General features: G+C 37.6%; 1 protein-coding gene across 3 annotated transcripts in view; it reads right to left on the bottom strand.

Moving 5' to 3' along the window:
• The window catches only part of RP1 (RP1 axonemal microtubule associated), a 310,814-nt gene that overhangs the window by 241,289 nt on the left and 49,963 nt on the right, over positions 1-19,562 (bottom strand). For 2 of the 3 annotated variants that reach the window (XM_032296099.1, XM_032296098.1), the window contains 3 exons: positions 17,929-18,555; positions 17,222-17,393; positions 8,718-14,857 (listed from right to left, as the gene is read on the bottom strand). In XM_032296099.1, the coding sequence (XP_032151990.1) occupies positions 9,183-14,857; positions 17,222-17,393; positions 17,929-18,543 (6,462 nt within the window). In that variant the 5' untranslated portion in view covers positions 18,544-18,555 and the 3' untranslated portion in view covers positions 8,718-9,182. Of the gene's footprint in view, positions 1-8,717; positions 14,858-17,221; positions 17,394-17,928; positions 18,556-19,562 lie in introns of those variants that run through there. The other variant, XM_032296101.1, reaches the window with a different exon arrangement.

The following is a 19,562-nucleotide window of genomic DNA, read 5'->3' as shown; positions in this document are numbered from 1 at the left end:
ATAAAAAAGTATCTCCTGCAAGAAGACTGTACATGAATGTTTATATAACTTATATCCATAATAACCAGAAACTGGAAATAAATGTCTATTATCTGGTGAATATATACACAAAGTGTGGTATACATATACAATGAAATACTGCTCAGCAATGAAAAACAAACTACTGATTCAGGCAACAATAATGAGTCTCAGAATCATTTTGCTAAGTAAAAGAAGTAGATCAAACATGCCAGACCATAAGATTCCATTTACATAAAATTCTAGAAAAAAACACTACAGCCACTGAAAGTGAATCCATGGTTTCCAAGAGCTGGGCAAAGGGGAGAAGGTATTGGCTATACAGGTATTGATTGACTTACGACCTATGCAACTTACAACCATTCGACTTTACGACCACAATCGCTAGCCACGACTGCTCCGCATCTGGCAGCACAAATGTTGCCCAGCTGGGCATACGACAGTGCGGACCAGCTTCCAGCAGCACTACCATCTCTGCGTGCACCATTTCAACTGTTATCCCAGACTCGGTACAGCAATTTGTGTTTTGTGTCTTGGATATTTTTCATCAAACCCCTCCCAAGATGTCTACCAAGAGGAAATTGTCTTTATCTATGCCTCAGCCTGCCAAGAAGGAAAGAAAGGCCATTGATCTCGACACGAAAATGAAGGTAATTAAGCAGTACGAAGGGGGAAAGAAAGTGAATGTGATCGCACATGATACGAAGTTATCGCATTCGACTGTGTTGACGATTTTGAAAGATAAAGAATTCATGAAGCTGTGAAAGGTTCTGCACCCATGCGATCAACAGTTATAACAAAGCAACGAAGCGGGCCCATCCACAAAATGGAGAAATTGCTATATATTTGGATGGAAGATCAAATTCAAAAACGGACACCATTAAGTCTTTTTACTGTGCAGATGAAGGCGAGAAGTCTATTTCAGACTCTGAAGGAGCCTGCTGGAGAAGATTACAGTCAAGAATTTGTAGCAAGCACTGGCTGGATCCAGAGATTGAATCTTTTCTTGAAGAAAAGATTCCAAATGCATAGTGTTGGAGTGACTGCAGAAGCAGCGAGTGCGGATGAGGAAGGAGCACGTAAGTTTGTTGATAGTCTGGATGAATTAATTACAGATGAGGGATATCTAGCAGAACAGATTTTCCATGTTGATGAAACTGGATTATTTTGGAAACGGATGCCAGCACGCACTGATATTCACAAAGAGGCCAAAAGCATGCCGGGATTTAAAGCATTTAAGGATAGGCTAGCTCTGCTGCTTGGCAGGAACATCGCAGGGTTTAAGCTGAAGCCGTTCTTAATTTATCAGACAACTGGCATGCATTCAAGAATATTAACAAGCACACACTGCCCGTCTACTTTCGTTCTCAACGTAAAGCATGGATGACACAAGGATTGTTTGAAGGCTGGTTCATGAACAGTTTTATTCCTCAAGTTCGAGAATATTGTTTGGAGAAAGATATTCAAGATTTTATTGCTACTCGATAATGTGCCTGGACACCCACCACATCTAGGCGATCTCCATCCAGATGTAAAATTTGTTTTTCTTCCGCCAAACACGACTCCACTTATCCAGCCTATGGACCAAGGTTTGATTGCTACATTAAAGGCCAACTATCTCCGAACCACCTTCACTCAAGCAATATCCGCTATAGATGCTGACTCAGAACTAACATTGCGAGATTTTTGGAAACACCACAATGTTTTGATATGTATCAAGAATATTGCTACCACCTGGGAGGCTGTCAAAACAAAGTGCATGAATGGCATCTGGAAAAATTGTGTTAAGTGCTATGTTAATGATTTTGACAGATTTGACAGTGAACATGAACTTGAAACGATTCAGGAAAAATAGTAAAACTCGCTAAAGACCTTTCTTTGGAGTGTGAAATGGAAGATGTCAAAGAGTTGCTAGACAGAGAATCTGGAGAACTTACAAATGAAGAACTAATCGAACTGGAAGAAGGAAGAGTGGCGGAAGAAGAAAGAAGACAAGCAGAGAAAGAAGAGGAGGAGCCAGAAAGAAAGTTCACCACTAAGGGATTATCAGACAGTTTATCTTTACTGAATAAACTTCTTATACATTTCAAAGCAATGGACCCAAACATCGAACGATTTGCAAGGATTGAACGGATGGCGCACGGTGTGTTTCGTCCGTATCGTGAAATTTATGAAGAAAAAAAGAGACATACAATTCAGAGAAAGCTCATCATGTTTATGAAAAAACCAACTCCGGTAACCCCAACTGCTGCCTCAGATGACGACATCAACGATCCGCAGCCAAGCACCAGCGGCCAATCAAATGTTTCGTACCTGTTTATATATTTTGATATGTTTTGCAATTGGGAAAATGTTTCCTATGGTATTTTTTACACCTGTATTTTGTATTTTTGTATGCACCTGTATTTTGTAATTTTGTATGCTTTGCAAATATTAAACCAGTTGTACTGGTAATGCAGTGTTTTACTTAAACCTGACGAAAGTAAAAATAAGAAACAAAATGGTGTAGAGATGATACAGATGGCATAAAATGAACAAAGAGAATTTTGATATATAACAATAATGAAAGAAAATTATGATAAAATATGACTTAAAGATTTTTATAACATCATTTCACAGTACTGTACATATAGCCTACTCAACTTACAACCAAATCGTGTTACGACCAGTCTGTCAGAACCAATCGTGGCCGTAAGTCGAGAACTAGCTGTAGTTATAAATGTATAACTTTGATAAGAAATAAAAATGCAAATAGAAGTGTTCACCATTGAAAGAAGTAAAACTTCTATGCTGGATAGTCTGCCAGTGCTGGCCTACTGTGTGGTATGCAAGGCTAACCTCCACATCAACCTCTTAAAGGAAGAGCACCAGAGTGAATCTCCATAATACTATACTACGCCATGCCTCCTGGAAGGGTGACAGGACAGAGCCCATTGCGCAGATTGGTGCAAACTAACGGGTGAACAGGAAGAACGTAAGCAAAGGCATAAAATAACAAATCTAGAGAACTTTCTCTTGGTCCAAGTCATTCTTTATAAAATGGCTTTTTGACTGAGAATTTCCACTAACAGGCCTATATATGTTTAAAACAAACTCCAATGTCATTTAAATGACATGAAGTTATTCTTTCAGATTTTCTATACCACATCCATGAGAATAAATGGGATACATATGTATGCAAGTGTTGTGATTTTTTTTTTTTTTTTGAGACTGAGTTTCACTCTTGTTGCCCAGGCTGGAGTGCAGCAGTGCAATCTCAGCTCACTGCTACCTCTGCCTCCCAGGTTCAAGCGATTCTCCTGCCTCAGCCTCCCAGGTAGGTGGGATTATAGGCACCCACCAGGCCCAGCTAATTTTTGTATTTTTAGTAGAGACAGGGTTTTGATATGTTGGCCAGGCTACTCTTGAACTTCTGATCTCAGGTGACCCACCCCCTCGGCGTCCCAAAGTGCTGGGATTACAGGCATGAGCCACCACACCCAGCCAAGTGTTGTGATTTTTACAATGTTTTTTTTCTAATTTGGTCTTGAGTTTTTTCTTGAGAGTGGCCATAAGCTCCAGCCTTGCCCTGTCCAGAAATTCAAGGGATTTGGTTGTGGACATTGACGGTGTGCCTTCCATGGGATGCCTCTTTATCCTGAAGGATGCCTACTGCCTAAGTGTCTGACACATGACTAGGTATCCCTCTCACAGTAAACTGTTTTTATAGGCAGACACCCGTGTGGGTCTTGCTTGACCTGTATCCAGGTTATTCCTGTTAAGACAGCCACTCTCTAAGATAGCTTTGACCTAAAAGAAGGCTATGTTAAGAGTATCTATGCCAAATGAGACACAAAGAAGTGAAACCAAATGCATGAAACAGAAGTCTTTATTAGTCACAGTTCCCAGGGAGGTTATGGGTGCCAAAAGAAAGAGGCAGTAGGGAGCTCAATCAGCAAGGGTTTGGTGGGGCAAGGAAGAGGGAGAAAAGGAAGGAGGGAGGTTGGGAGAGAGAACAGCTGGGAGAGAGGGAGGAGGAAATCTCTGGGACTATGTATGCCTTTATTAAGGTCTGTGGGCATTATCCCTTAGGCTTTCTTGTGGGGGTTGTAGATTGGCTAATTTAAAGAATTAAGTTCCCCTCTTCCCTCCTGAAGAGGTGAACCTATTTACGTGACTCTAGTTTTGACCATTACATGTTACCATGTTCAGTCACTGTGGCGTGTGCTAGGTTTGGGATCAAAGAAATGAGGAACAACTTGGTTTTACAGCAAACAACCACATGGGTAAGTAAGGCTTTAACTAAGCCAAAGGTGACAGAGTAGAAGTAGAGTTCACATATTATGTCAGGCCTAAAAATGGATGCTGAGGCAGGAACTACATTAAACAAACTATTTATATGAATATTCATATACATGAACATAAATCTAGTATTTAGTTCCACATCACTCATTTCTTACTAACCACTTTCAGTCTCAATATAATGAATTCCTGTGATGTGCAAATCATGTTTTCCATGAACCTACCATCCTTCTTAATTTACTTGGTTGTATTGATTCACCTGGGCTTTAACCAGTCTTATTTAGGTAGTAGTCTGCAGACTGCAGCCATTTATCAACATCAGTGTTACAGAAGAAAAGAAATATTCTCAAGAGGAAAAGCAGCTAAATGTTTTTACTCTATTGCCATTTGTTTTTTGTTCTTGCTGTAACTGATTGTTATGATAATCTGTGTATGAATCAAAAAGTAAACATCAATATATTGAAATATCTACACCTAGAGAAAAAGCTCATGTTTATGTCCTGTAGGAAGAATTCCCATTGTTAAAAAAATAGTCATTGTATATTACATCTAAAGTCCATGATGAAAATTGTTTACTAATTTTTGTCTAGAACAAGATGAACATATCTTCTCTAAACAATCAAACATAGTACTTGTCTCTGTTTGAAGGTTTGCTGCTTTGTTGCTTAATTTTCAAAGCTTTTCAGTCATACATTGTTTGCTGACTTGGGAATATTCCCTTAATAACTTAGCACTTAAGTCACTGGAAGACAAACCCTTTAAGGAAAAAAAACTGTGAGATACCTTGAAATGGACAGAAAAGAAATTACTAAGTGCCTTGTCAAGCCCTCTTGGGGTTATCTCTGTTTTTTCATTATCTTTAAATTATCTGATAACCCTGTAAATTGTAAAAACATAGATAATGCAAACTATTCTTGTCCATAGAAATATAAATTGGTTGTGCCCAGGGAATATAACTATTGTACTGGACAGACCTAAATTCATCTCAGTATTTCTCACTGCTTATTTTTAGTGATACTTTAAATTCTTCCTTCAGCCCATTACATATGTTAATGATTCCCTACATAATTTGTAAGTTAAATAAACTCTTTGGCACATGGTCATGTAACATCTATATGAAATTCATGATTTTGCCTTTTAAAAACAATTATCTTTTAATACATTAATGGACAAGAGAGTAGAACAGTTGAAAAATGCTAAGTACTCTGGATTAAAATAACCCTGGGCAGTTATGGAATCCTTCTTAACCTCAATAAACAGGAAATAGTCACTTCGTTTTCAGGGTAGAGCTGTACATAGAGTATCAAACCACAATACTCAGGACTTTTTATGAGGATCAAATACAGATATTAAAGTAAAAGTGCTCCTTTACTAGCCTCCATGAGTTTTAGTCCCCATCCTGCTACATTAAAGATACTATTACCCATCAAGAGGGTTCTTGTGAGGACTGACTGAGATAACATATAAAGAACCTAGCCCAATATTTGGCACCAAGCAGGGGCTCAAACTGTTAGTCACCTTCACTTTCATAAAGGGCCACATGACTAAATGTTGAAAATATTACATTTCATATACATATATATATATATATGCACACAGTAAAGCTAAAACACATCTTGATCAGAAGAACACCAACTTTGAAAAGCATATCAAAGGTATTAACACTAATGGCTTTTTAAAGAAAAATAGCTAAAGCATGTTCAACACTGCGTGCCAACCTCTGTGCTAAGAATTTTAGAAGTATTCTCTCCAGTGATCCTCTCACAACCACCTTATAAGGTAACTCCTCATAAGGACTTTAATGAGTGCCACAAATATGGAATGTAGTTTCAATACCTCAGCTCACACTCTGAAAAATCAGGCATGTTTTCTGTCACTGAAAAGTTACATTATAATATTTGAAAGTGTCATGTAAAAATTACCCATATCTACTGATCCAAAGACTCATTAACTTAGTTTCAAATTGAATTAGGAATTTTGGTGGATCCCATCCTCCCCAAACTGGGCTTTCCTTAGAATCAACTCTGATGATTCTTGACAGTTGGCATTTTAATTCGAGTACCTCTACTTTTGAAGTTTGGCTCCTTGCTACTGATGGTATATTTAATTCTGAACACTGATACTTCTTCTGGGTTTAATACTTGGGGGATTCCTGCACAGCTGGACATTCAGCTTTCTTTGAAGCAAAAGCAGACAGCTCAGAGGCTGCCTCAATGCTTAAAGGACTGCCTTTATCCACACAAGCCTCTCAGAGTGCCTGAACTTTTCGCAGCACATAGCACAGCTGCCATCTGGTGGGCAAGACATAGTAATTTCACCACTCCACCTTGGGACCAGAGACCCTGAATTAGATATATCTTCCACTGAGTAAGGGAGGCTATACTTCCAAACTCAGCCCTTCACATTCTTCATCTCTAAAGCAAAAGCTAGGTCTCAATAACATTCTTAAGTTTCCTCTAAAGTTTCACTTACTCTTCTAAACTTCACAATATGACAAGATTTTTTTAAATACAAATCTTGTAAAAATAAAAACATGCTTTGAATGTTTAAAAGAAAATCTTTACAGACATTTTAAGGATGAGTAAAATGCTGCTTTCATACAATATAAAAAGTCTAAAAAAATAAAATACAAAAAAGCGACTTCTACCTTCAGCATATTTGCGCACCCTCCTACATGTATGGATCTGAAATTAATAAGAGGTAAAGAAAAATGAAATGCCTTCAAAAGCACTTCTTATACATTTAACACACATTTATTAGGAACTTACCATGTCCCAAGTACGAAGCTAGCTCCATGAATAAGATGTGGCCCCAGAGCTCATAAATTAAAATGAACATGTGAACATGTTAATTTTAAAGAAGAAGTATGATGCACAGTCATGCATTATTAATTGATAGTTGTCACTCCAGCTTCTCCCAATTATTATGCACCAAGGACACTGGTGTAATAGTATTGACAAAACTACATATTGCATGCCTTATTTCTTGAAACCTCCAGGTTTTTGTAACTGAGTTCCTCAATCTTTTTAGGTATCTCTATATGTCACACCTTCCAAATTAAAAAGAAAAATTACTTCCTTGTCTCCCTGCACTAGGGAATGAGTGCCAATTTTTTTTTTAATATCTTATTCCTTCTTCCTCACATGAAAACAATAAAAAAGATGTAGTAAGCCCAGCACAGTGGCATGTGCCTGCAATCCCACCTACTTTAGAGGCTGAGGCTGGAGGATCATTTGAGCCCAGGAGTTCAAGACCAGCCTGGAAAACATAGTGAGAATCTGCCATTTAAAAAAAAAAAAAAGAAAAAAAAAAAAAAAAGTAGTAAAAAATAGCACTGATTTTCAACCACAAAAAACTGGGTTCAAATCCTGGAAGGGGGAGTAATAAAGCCACCTTCACACTGCCTTTATGAGGAAGAATTACACATAAAAAAACCTGGAGATGTACCAGAGTCCCTGGTACACAGTAGGCACAAAATTAAGGTAAATTATTTTCTCCTCTCTATTTTTTCTCTAAAACTTTGCATCCTTTCATTTCACTACAATTTCTCATTGTTTACTACAGAAACTTACATAACATTATAGCTTCCATGTTTTGATTTTAAAAATTTTTTTTAAAAAAGCATACTCTATGTAGAGATAGTCTCCAGCTGATAAAGTTGCAATTTTTAATTTTATGAATTTATTACTCATGCTGAACAGACACCAACATTATTCTTGATGTAATTAATTTAATTACCTTTTGTTCCTCAATGCCAAATTTATGTTATTTTAGCATCTCCATGTGTGGCTCCAAAAACACTGATCATTCTAATTTGAGTCAGTTGCAGACAAGAGACATAGATTTCCAAGTTTTCTAAGACTTGTTTCTGTATCATCACACAGTCGTGGAGTGGAAGGAATCTTAAAAGCTTTCCTGGTTAACTCCCGGGCAATATACCACAATTATTCAAAACAATTGATAGTTGATAGTCTATTTATTTATCCTTTTAGGCAATAATGCTATTTATATCTATTTAAATTTTAAATGTTTTATTAATGCAGGTGAACACAGAAAGAAATATGTCACGTTCTTCACAACAACTCTTTTCCAACTTGAAGAGAATTTTTAAGTCACCATTCTTTTTTCTTTTCCCAGTTAAATTATTCCAACTCCTTTAACTTTCCTTCACAGAGCACACCTTAATTTTTTCCCCCTATTTTTTTCTGACTTCTTTGGATTTCCAGGCATTTTACTAATGTTTAAAAGATTACAATTTCTAGGAAAAGTACTGGAGAGGCAGCTTGGTGGTGGAGCATCTTTTTCAACTCATGTGAAAATACTAAATCCTGTCACATGGAAATGCTTGCAATTTCGTTAGGTATCTGAGGAACTGGACTCAACACGTTTGGCAAAAGAAACTACGAGACTGTTGTGAATATCTTACAATCACATCTTTTATCAAATCAGTAGTTAAAAAGAATAAATGAAGTACTTTGAAGCTATGTCTATTCAATTTATTCACCAATACATTCAATATACATTTTACACCAAGCTAACCAGAGTTTTATAAAAGGATATAATTATTGTCCTTAGCCCATTTTGATGCCCTAGGCAAAAAAAAAAAAAAAAATCATAGATACAAAAAAAAAAAGTAAGTTCAGAACAAAAGCACATAGAAACTTCCAAAATAGAAGATAAAATGAATCTGTAATTGTTGGAAAAACACAGAACAAATAAATTATGAAAGTCAAACTGGTTAGCCAAGGATAAGCTTTCTGGGGTAAAGCTAATTGGAAGAAGTGGGAAATTCTTCAAGATTATCTAGTCCATCTTCTTCACATGTGCTTCATCTCATTATGGGAAAAATGTGTTGAAAGAGAATGACTGTGCTTATACTGAAATTATAAATCTTCTTGTTCTCTACTGCTTTCAAGATCAGTTAAATTTAATATGTCTTCCTCTTCCCAAATGAAAATATTTTCATACTCAAACATACAAAGTTCTTCTAAAATATTTCTGTTGCTAATATTTAAGGATGTCTCAAATTGGCAAATACCTAAGAGGCAAGTTTGATCAAGCATTTCAAAGAAGTAATGACTGATATTTTCTCTTACTACTTGGTTGAGATTTGTTCTTGAGCCCTGGAATCTGTTATTTAATAAGTTGTTATTCTCATCGACTGCGTTAAAGATTTCATTTGTCTGACTGTTGAGGTCTTGTGTATTTGAATTCATATCACCCACAACTAAAGATGATGTGTGCAAGAAATACATACAAAACCTTTCCTTCAAATCTGGTTGAAATTTCTTTAAATTACCTGCCTCCCGTAACTCCAAGAAGTTAATTCTTTTTTGTTTCCTTCTTTTATCCATCAAGTCAAATGTGTTATTGAAATAAAACTCATCAAATATATCACCAATGGCATTATTAATAAGGTTTTTTCTCATATTTGCTTTATTGTTCTCTTCCCTGAACATACTTTTGTCTGTGTGAAGAAAATATGGGTGTATTTTCATCCATAAATAAAAACCCAAGAAATTTTCAATATCAGATTCTTTGCGATACGCAAATCCTCGATCTTCCTCATTCACAGGTTGGATAGTAACAGTTAGGATTGGGCAATGTTGACCACAAAGAGCATACAGTTTATCCAAAGAGTCAGTTTCCTGAAGTGTACCATGAATCATATTACTGCCAGGCAATGGCTGGTTTTTAATAGCATCATCAGAGACAGGGTAGACTTTGTTACCAGCAGACATAAAGGAATGAGTGACAGATGTGCATATTCTTTCTGACTGATGAGGACACTTCTCCTCTGTATGGTGATTTGCTATTCTTTCCTTGCCACAGGTTTCATTGTGAACATCCAGCAAATCCTCATGAAAAGGTTCTGAGTCACTACCATGAGGCATTTTAAAGTAATTGCATTTTAGTTCAAGGGGCTGAGTCAGTTCCTCGAGTTCTGAAGAAGATAATTCATCCATGGTTGGGCCCGGGGCCAAATTACCAAAATGTGAATATGGTACCTCACTGCTGTTATTATCAAGTAGAGTGTCCACTGACGTGGTGTCTGCATTGCCACACATGCCAGGATTTTCATATGACATTCTTAGCAAATGATTTTCTTTCAGAAGCCATTTGCCTTTGTCAATCAGCACGCCTTCCTCTATGTCTGTGAGGACTCTGCCATGATCATTTTGTTTTGTACCAGGTTCCACAATGTCACCCCTATAATAATTGTTCCTCACACCATTAATATCACACTTATCTTGTCCTTCCTCCTGGAATTCCCGCAATACAGGTGAACTACTAGATACCCGTTCAGAAGAGCCAAATGACTGCCCTTCAGAATCATAAAGACTTGCTTTCCTGGTACACTGAAATTCCACAGAATTATAAGGACAAACCTGAGATTTGCGGGTAGACCCAGGAAAAAAAGATGGTTTGATAATATCTGCTTTACCATAAAGTTTTTCTATTGCCCTTTTAACAAATCCTATGTTGTATTCTTTCTCAAGCTCACCACTGTCACTGGGATCATCACTGGATGTTTTATATGGCTGCTCACTGTCACTGTCAGGTCGATAGTCTGACCAATCAGAAGTCACTGGACTTTTGATGCATTTTTTCAAATCAGGAGAGGACTCTGAGTAACTTCCAGTTTCCATGCTTTTCACCATCATTTTTACCATATTAGTTTCTCCTTCATTGGTCTCCTTTTCATTATTTTGCTTAGAATCATAGCAAAAAACTAAAGATGGCGGTGTTGCCAGCCTCTTACTGATTGTTTCATAAATTATACCATTCTTTCTTTCTTCTACCATAATATTCTTACTAGAGATGTCTAGCAATTCTAAAGTTTTACTAGCCTCTATCTCTTCTTGGAAGAATTCCTCAGTGGCTTTCTCTCCTACATTTACCTCTGTATTAAAGATATCAGTGTCCGGGTTTCCTAATTCTTCAAAAGATTCCAATTCTGAAATGTTTCTTTCACTTGATGCCATGCTGTTGGTTACTGAGCCTGGTTCTTCAGAAGTCCTTGGTTCTTCCATATCAAAGGAAGTATATGCATTTTTATCCTGAAACAGGTTTAGTGAACAATTTTTAAAATCATCTGCAGAACTATGTTTCTTATCAAATTCTGCTTCTTCTTCACTTAGGCAAAGATCACAGGGGCTTAAATTACTGACATTTTGATGTGACACCAATGTATTAAAAACATTTTTATACTCAGGGTCTGTCAAAATATTTAGATCTTTCTGAACATCATCCCCTCTTTCTAACTCTTCAGTTGATTCCAGGTTATCAGTATATGTGTTTTCTTTAGAGTTTAAAAAGTCAGTGGTATTGCAGACATCGACAGGAACGCAGGTCTCATCAGTTGGGCAAGCTCCCTCATAGATACGGTTCTCCTTTTGAGCACAAGCCTTATCGGAAAACACAGTATCAGTAAGTGAACAGACCTCTCCTAGGAAACAAGCCTTATTCATGGAGGTCTGATCCACAGGATACCCATCACTAGGAAAAAACGTGTCACTAGGGTTGCATGTCTCTTTTGCAACGTAAGCCTTATTTACAGTGCACACCTCACGTGGAGGGTAAGTCAATTCCAAAACACAGACTTCAGGGGCACATGCCTCAATGGCAGAGCAGCCTCCATCAAAAAAGGAGATTCCTTGTGTTCTTTCATTTTCATTGCACTTAGGAACACTCTGAATGTTGACTATGGAACAATTTGCAGAAAGATCTATTGGAACCATGTCTTGTTCTTTCTCACTGAGTCCAAAGTGATTTGTGGTAGACTCCACTAAATTGGCAACGGCAGCTTTCAAGTCGTCAGCTTCCTCTGTGATGGCTATGTGCTTTAGAATCTCCAATAATGCAAGTGTTTCTGAAGATTTATTGGTAGTCTTGTGAGCATCACCTTGACAGAAGCTATTCATACTTCCCTTTAGGTTTAGCACCAAAAGCCAAGCTAGAAGGAGATTAGTGGATGAATTACATATTGCAGAAGGAAAGGAAACATCTGCAAGTGAACCTGGCATTCGAACAACTCCATTCTGAGTCTTAGGAGTACTAGGAACTGAAGCTTGCAATTGGTGAAGCATCAGGACTGGTAAGAGGTCTTTTGGAGTGTCCTCTTCTATAGGATCTACTTGAATGGCAGCCTCTACACTTCGCCTTTTTTTAGCTAGGTTTATTTCTTGGTAAACAAGGTTTATCTCTGGTCCCGATTTTTCAGGAGATATATGACTTTTAGTATTATGATCATTAATAGCTGACTGTGGCGAAGTACAGTATTCATGCAGGGAAACCAAATAAGCATCATTCAGAGATCCAACCTGTGTCTCACAGAGATCTTCACCCATATCATTGGCAATAAAAGACTTATCTTCCTCTTTACATAGATTATCTCCTGTCAAACTGGCAATTTTAGTTATGTGCTTATTACTTTCCATGACAAAATTATTTATTTTTCCAGAATTTGTATGGGGATCATTCCCTGAAAAACTATTGTTACAATTTACCACACTTATTTCATTTTTGCATACCGGAGCTGATTTTATAGGTTTTAAAGTTGGATATGGATTTATGTTATGCAACCAATTCTGTACATAATTTTGAACCGAATGATGAGCAATATCCTCAGGAAAATCAGGTTTTTTCAAAGAAGCTAAGGAATTTGCCCTGGCTGCAGCATGCTGTTTACTTAAAATAGCACTTGCTTTCAATTTATCCCCTTTTTGTTTTTTCTGGCTTTTTAAAGTTATGTGTGAATCAGTAACTTTTGAAACTAAACTCTTCTTTGCCATTCCTCTCAAATACCCAGATGCCACTTCTGCATGAGATTGTGGTCCATAATAAGGTTTGGGTTTTTGCTCAAGGAGGTTAAATACATGAAATAAACTTTTATTTTCACAAGTACTTTTGCTATATTTAGATTCATTGTGAGAAAACACTTTATCTCCTTGACCGATTTCTCTTTTTATAGGTGTTCCTAAGCTTATTTTCCTTAGTGGTCTAGATTTTCTTTTGGTTAAAAGTCCTTGAACCTTCGAATTCTGAGTAGTATTTAATTTGTTTCTATGGAAATTCTTGGAAATCATGGGATTGAGATTGCTTTTGGAACAAAAAGTATTTGATTCAATTACAGTCCCACTTGTCCGGAGGTCTTCCTCACAAAGTATCCCTCCTTTAAGGGGACTGTCTGAATCTTGCCATATCATTTCTTTTGTAATTCTACCTCCTGCATTTATTCTCTCATTCTTATTAAGAATTCCTGTGGTTGCAAGCTGTCCATCTTGATACCTGGAATTTATTGCTTGCTGTCGAGATTTCTTCTTCTTCTTTTTGCTGGCAACAGATGACAAAATCTTCTTTTCAGTTTTTGGAAGTTTTGTTAAACCACATTGTGCAAATTCATTAATTAGTCTGTCAATTCTTGCAGTGACAGTAGAGGATGCTACTGAAGCTGGAGCCTCAGAAATATTTTTGTCAGCTCTAGAGTTGTTACTCGAAAAATGGGTTGCATCTGCTGAAACAGGACTGAACCTATCACTGGTGTTACCATAAGTTTTTAAGTTCTTGATACCAGTTTTGTTGTCCAACACTACACTATCAACTACATCTTCCTCCACAATTGAGTTATTTGATACAGTTGATGGTAAACCATTATTATGGGACATCTCTAACATCTTCTGACTTGTAATTTCTAGGACACCGGTACTTACTGCACTTGACTTAAGCAGTCGGTTTTCCTTTTTTCTTTCTAACGATGACTCCTCCATCTGATCATTGTTATTGATCTGAACAAGTACTGGTTTGTTAGATACTGATGACATTTTACTGCAAGAATGTGTAAACATGTGATACTCAGATTTGTTTTCCCCACTTTCCCTTTCTTCACTATAGGAAAATTGTCCAATCATTTTCTCTTGAACCTCAGTTTCAGTTACTAAGGTCACACTGCCTATCACAGATTTCTTTTGTCTCACTCTTCTTAATCCAGGTGTAGGAGGCCTATAAAAACGATGCTTTGCTTGATCCTGAGTTCCCTGGATGACATCTGTGTCCACAGTAGCATTCTCCCAACTAGCGGAACTGCAAGTTTCAGCCTCTTGATCTGTCATTTGAATGTTTATCTCCTCTGCCAAACCGCCCTCTTGATTACTGCTTCGCTCTGTAGGTGACACATCTGCAGAGAACGAACATGCTGCAAGCTTTAAACCAGATGATCGACTTTCTGTTCTTCCTGGAAAACTCATCTCACTCTTTTCATCATTATTAGAAGGACCAGTTTTACTGACAGTAGTTGTCCATTTTATGGTTTCCTCCTCTTTTATCCTGAATCGAACTTTCATCTCAACTGTCATAGTGCCATCTTGATTAAAAATAATTGATTTCTCAATATCATCTTCTGAAGGATATATTGGTAAATTCTGAGAATCATTTTTTTCTAAGGCCAAGTAATTTTCAGGAATAAAAGAATAGTCTAAGTAGCAATCATTATTATGTGTTTTCTCAGAAGAAACAGAACAAATCTGGGACCTTGAGCTTGAAGACACATGTGTGCTTACTTTAAGGATTTTAAGAGTAAAACGTGCCCACATCAAAATATAATATGAAAGGCAGAGAAATTAGAAATATCCGAAGGAAGAGGCAGCAAAGAAAAAAAAAGAAAAAGGAAAATAATTAGTATGAAAAACAGCATATTTTCTGTATTTCATAATAAAATATTACTGATATGTTTCTAAGCTCTAAGTTTGTTTTTTGTTTTTTGGTTTTTTTTGAGACAGAGTCTTGCTCTCTCGCCAGGCTGGAGTGCAGTGGTGTGATCTCGGTTCATGCAACCTCTGCTTCTCAGGTTCAAGCAATTCTCCTGCCTCAGTCTCCCAAGTAGCTAGGACTACAGGTGCACACCACCATGCCCAGCTAATTTTTTTTTGTATTTTTAGTAGAGATGGGGGTTTGCCATGTTGGCCAGGATGCTTTTTATCTCCTGACCTTGTGATCTACCTGCCTCCGCTTCCCAAAGTGCTGGAATTACAGGAGTGAGTTACCATGCCCAACCTATGTATCTTCCCGATAGTTATTTGAGAAAACCTACTATAATAGTGGTACATATTTTCAAACCACTCTTTAGAAGAGATCTCTAACTCTACTTCACCTTCAGTGAGGTTCAGAGAATTTTAATGTTAAAAAGTTCAATAAGGTAATTTTAATTTTAAAAATGTATAAAGTAAAAACTGCTAAGAATTCTCTCAAAGATAAAAGTATTTTGTGGGTTTTCATTTTGTTGTTTTGTTTACCAATACTGAAATTGGACTCTGACCAAGTACCGCTTACCCATTCAAACAAGGCAAGCAACTATTTATGATGGTATTCCTCTTCCCACCTACTCATATCAAAAGAGATATCTATAGCTTTATGAAAGCAAAAACTTTTTATAATTAACACTGAATTAATCAAGTAGTAATTATTAATTTAGCATACACTTTGTATAATCATTGCAGCTGACTTAATATAGGATACAAGAGAGAACAGAGCTAGACATAATAACATGTGTCTTCACCATTAACCTTGGCACTTTTGCTTCTTAAATTCGATCAAAATGCCTGGGCCAGGTGCAGTGGCTCATGCCTGTAATCTCAGCACTTTTGGGAGGCTGAGGCAGGTGATCGCTTGAGCCCAGGAGTTCAAGACCAGCCTGGGTAACACAGTGAGACTCTGTCTCAAAAAAAAAAAAATTCCCATTAGCAAGTCTATATAGATTTGCACAGACTTGCCATCAGGTAAGCTCCTTTAAAGTTACACAGTATAAATCCAGAAATATTTTTTTCTTTTTTTTTAATATGTTTTTACATAAATTGTAAATCAAAGTGTCTCACTCAATTTTTTGAAGTAAAACTTAACAAATCCCTCAGATTCCCTGTAATCATCAAAAACCATACTCATCAACCTGTATCAGGCATAATAGAACCATTTTAGTAAAATGACAAAGGTGAAACAGCGCTACCATATTTGTAACATGTATGTGGAAACCTAATGCTTACAAAATAGAACCATTAATAAATCAATTGAATATATCTACGAAATAATTAAATAACAATAAATAATGGATGAGTTTCACCGACATTAGCAGTAAGCAGAGAGTATACTACTTAAAATACATATTATCCAAGTCTAAAGAGATACAAAACTTAAATTTAAGTATAAAAAATAATCAGTACTTTAGCAAAGAGCTAGTTTCCCTGAAAATACTGAGTACAATGAATAATGAGATTAGCCATGCTGCATAGGCAATTTACAGCTTATCCCACATCCTTGGGCCTGAAGAGATCCTCTTTCTTCCCTATCCAAAGGATAACGCTACACTGTGCAGCAGATCCTACAGAATTATCAAACTACATTACGTTAACCAGCATGAATTGGTTACACGAACCTTTTTAAATAAATAAAAAGTAGATCTAAGGACCTGTGATTTTTATAGGAATAACTTCAGAAGGCAGAGCACATGGCATAGATTTTAAAAAATACAATCAATTTGCTAACCTGCTGAGAGGTCAGCTATGAACGCTGCATAGTACTATTTAGAGAAAATTCTGCAACTACCAGAGAAGAAACTTACACAGATTCCACTCTAAAGCAAGAAATGCTGGCATTTTTATTTTTTTAACTAGGTATTTTATGTAAAAAAAAAAAGCACACATAATCAATTTAAACAGACATATAATTGATTTGGAAAAGTCTAAAAAATAGATAATTTCTATGACTCTTTCCAACTATGAATATAACTAATTTCAGTTAGGAATGTTTTTAAATCTTCTTTTCACTTCTGTGGTGAAAGAAACTGGACATTTAAACACGGATTTCTGCTGTTCTTGAGGCAAAAAAAATCTCAGAGCTAAAAATACGGGCTATATATTAGTAAGTGACTTACTCTTTCTGCTTTCTGACTTTCCATTTCCCTTGGAGTACACACGCTGAGAGATCCCTGGTAATCTAGCAGGAAGTAAGTACTTTTGGATGTCATAATTTCCGGGTTTAAATGGCTCCCTTCCTGCTGCCACCACAGCTCCAGAGCTCAGGATCACTGCCTGGAGGCTGGGAACCTAAAAGAGACCAGAGTCATTATCCTGAGATGAGCACATATTGTTCTAAGCGGTAATTTTATAACTTTGATGGAATCAAATCAACAACCTCCTAGGCTTGAAAGACATCACCACCAAGCATCTTCTTAGGCACCAGTGGTGTATACAAAATAAGCAGAAATACCAAAAGTCAAGGTGGGGTGGGAGGGTCAGTTATCTCCCAGCAGGGATCCCAGGAAAATGCCTCCTCTATGAAACTACTACTCTTCGCCACTCCTTTCCAGAAAATATCGTCAAGATTGGATTCCACGCGAAAACATTATATAACTGGGGGCTCAGGGAAAACAGAAAGGGCTAGGCAGTGTGAGGTAAAGATGAGATTCCAGTCAGAATCTGACAAAGGAACAAAGGCAGCATCGGCACACACGCACTCACGTACACAGGCAGGGAGGAAGGAGGACTTCCTTCCCCGGGACCACCATTTACACCCCACACGAACCCAATTAGCAGGGTGCCCAAAATGAGCTCAAGCTCGAGGAGCCTCCAGAACGCTCACCCTCCTTCCGTCCGTGGCGTACAGCTTGACCACCGGGCGCTGCATGACCTCCGTCAGGTGCTGCAGAAATGTCTCAAAGCTCTGGGTGACCTTTCTGCTCAGAAGAACCGCACGCTTCGTCTTCGGGTCACCATTCCTGAAGACCACAAGGCTCCGTGGGGCGCGCGGCATGCCGGGAGCAGCGACCGCCACGGAGTGGGGCGACGCATGCGTGCTGAGGGCCCGGCTGCTGAGCCAGGGCCGTGGGCGCCGACGGGCCTTGTCCAGGTCCACAGGCTGCACCTTCCTGCCGTGGGAACATAGGTACGACTCTCCATCCTCCAGTTCCTCCAGGCGCGTGATGCTGTGCCTGCCCCGAGGGGTGCTGATGTTCCTCACTCCAAAAGGTAGGGGCACCTTCCTGGACAAGTTATCCAGCAGAGCATCAAAGGACTTAAAGGAGCGAGGGTTGACCACCACCCTAACCCCGCCGAATTGGGGGTCTCCGCTTTTGTAGAAACTGATCCGTTTGGCCACGACGGGATGAGTGAGGCTCAAATGGCGAGGGGAGGGAACTTGACCTTCAGAAGAAGTAGGATGAATCATGGAAAAACCAGTAGAAGGGGTATCACTCATTTTGGCTGAGACCTAGGGAAAAAAGAAAATTTTTCATCTCCAGAATCACAGCGGCATAGCGAATACGTGGTAATACTAATACATGCTAAATATAGTTGCAGACATCCAGAATATTCCTAGAAGTCTATTCTTTCATTTGTCCATTCATTATATCTGTCAATTTTGAAAGATAATTTTAAGGGACTTATAATAAAAAGAAATAAACAGTTAAATAAGGGTATTTATAATTTAAAAGTTAAAAACAACCTAAACACACTAATAAGGGCCTAGATAAATAAATTATCACATATACACCCATGCAATGGCAAACTATGCAACCATTAAACATGACCTTATAGATACATCTTTTGGCACAGAAAGACGGTCATGACATATTACTAAGTGAAAAAAAGCAGTTTGCAAAACATTCTATGCCATTGATTTAAATACAGTCACATCATTTAACAATAAGTTCTGAGAAATGCATTGTTAGGTGATTTCATCATTGTGTGAACATCAAAGAGTGTATTTACACAAACAGATGGTATAGCCTACTACACACCCAGGCTTTGTGGTATAACTTACTGCTCCTAGGCTAAAAATCTGTGCAGCACGTTACTGTTTGAATACTGTAGGCATTGTAACACAGAGGTATTTGTGTATCTAAACATAGAAAAGATACAGCCAAAATATGGTATTATAGTCTTATGGGGCCAATAGTGTTACGTGGCACGTGACTGAGTTATATGATTTGGGGAAAAGTCCAGAAATACATACAGTCCCATGTTGATGTGGCTATCTCTGGATTGCAGAACTCTGGATAATATTCATGTTTTTTATACATTCCTCAACATTGTGAAACTTTAAAATTAGCAGGTATTATTGCACAATTTAAAAAACAACAGAGACACAAATCAGAAACCATCCACTGAGAAAAGAGAGTTTTGGAATTCATCCATTTAGTCCTTCATATCCCGACAATACAGAAATAGAGGAGAAACAGGAAATGTTTTTAAAGTTCAAATTGTCTAGAGGAAAAT

Source organism: Sapajus apella, unplaced genomic scaffold, assembly GCF_009761245.1.
Source record: "Sapajus apella isolate SASKATOON/1434 unplaced genomic scaffold, GSC_monkey_1.0 scaffold35, whole genome shotgun sequence".
Lineage (NCBI taxonomy): Eukaryota > Metazoa > Chordata > Mammalia > Primates > Cebidae > Sapajus > Sapajus apella.
This window is presented reverse-complemented; position numbering and strand designations above follow the sequence as displayed.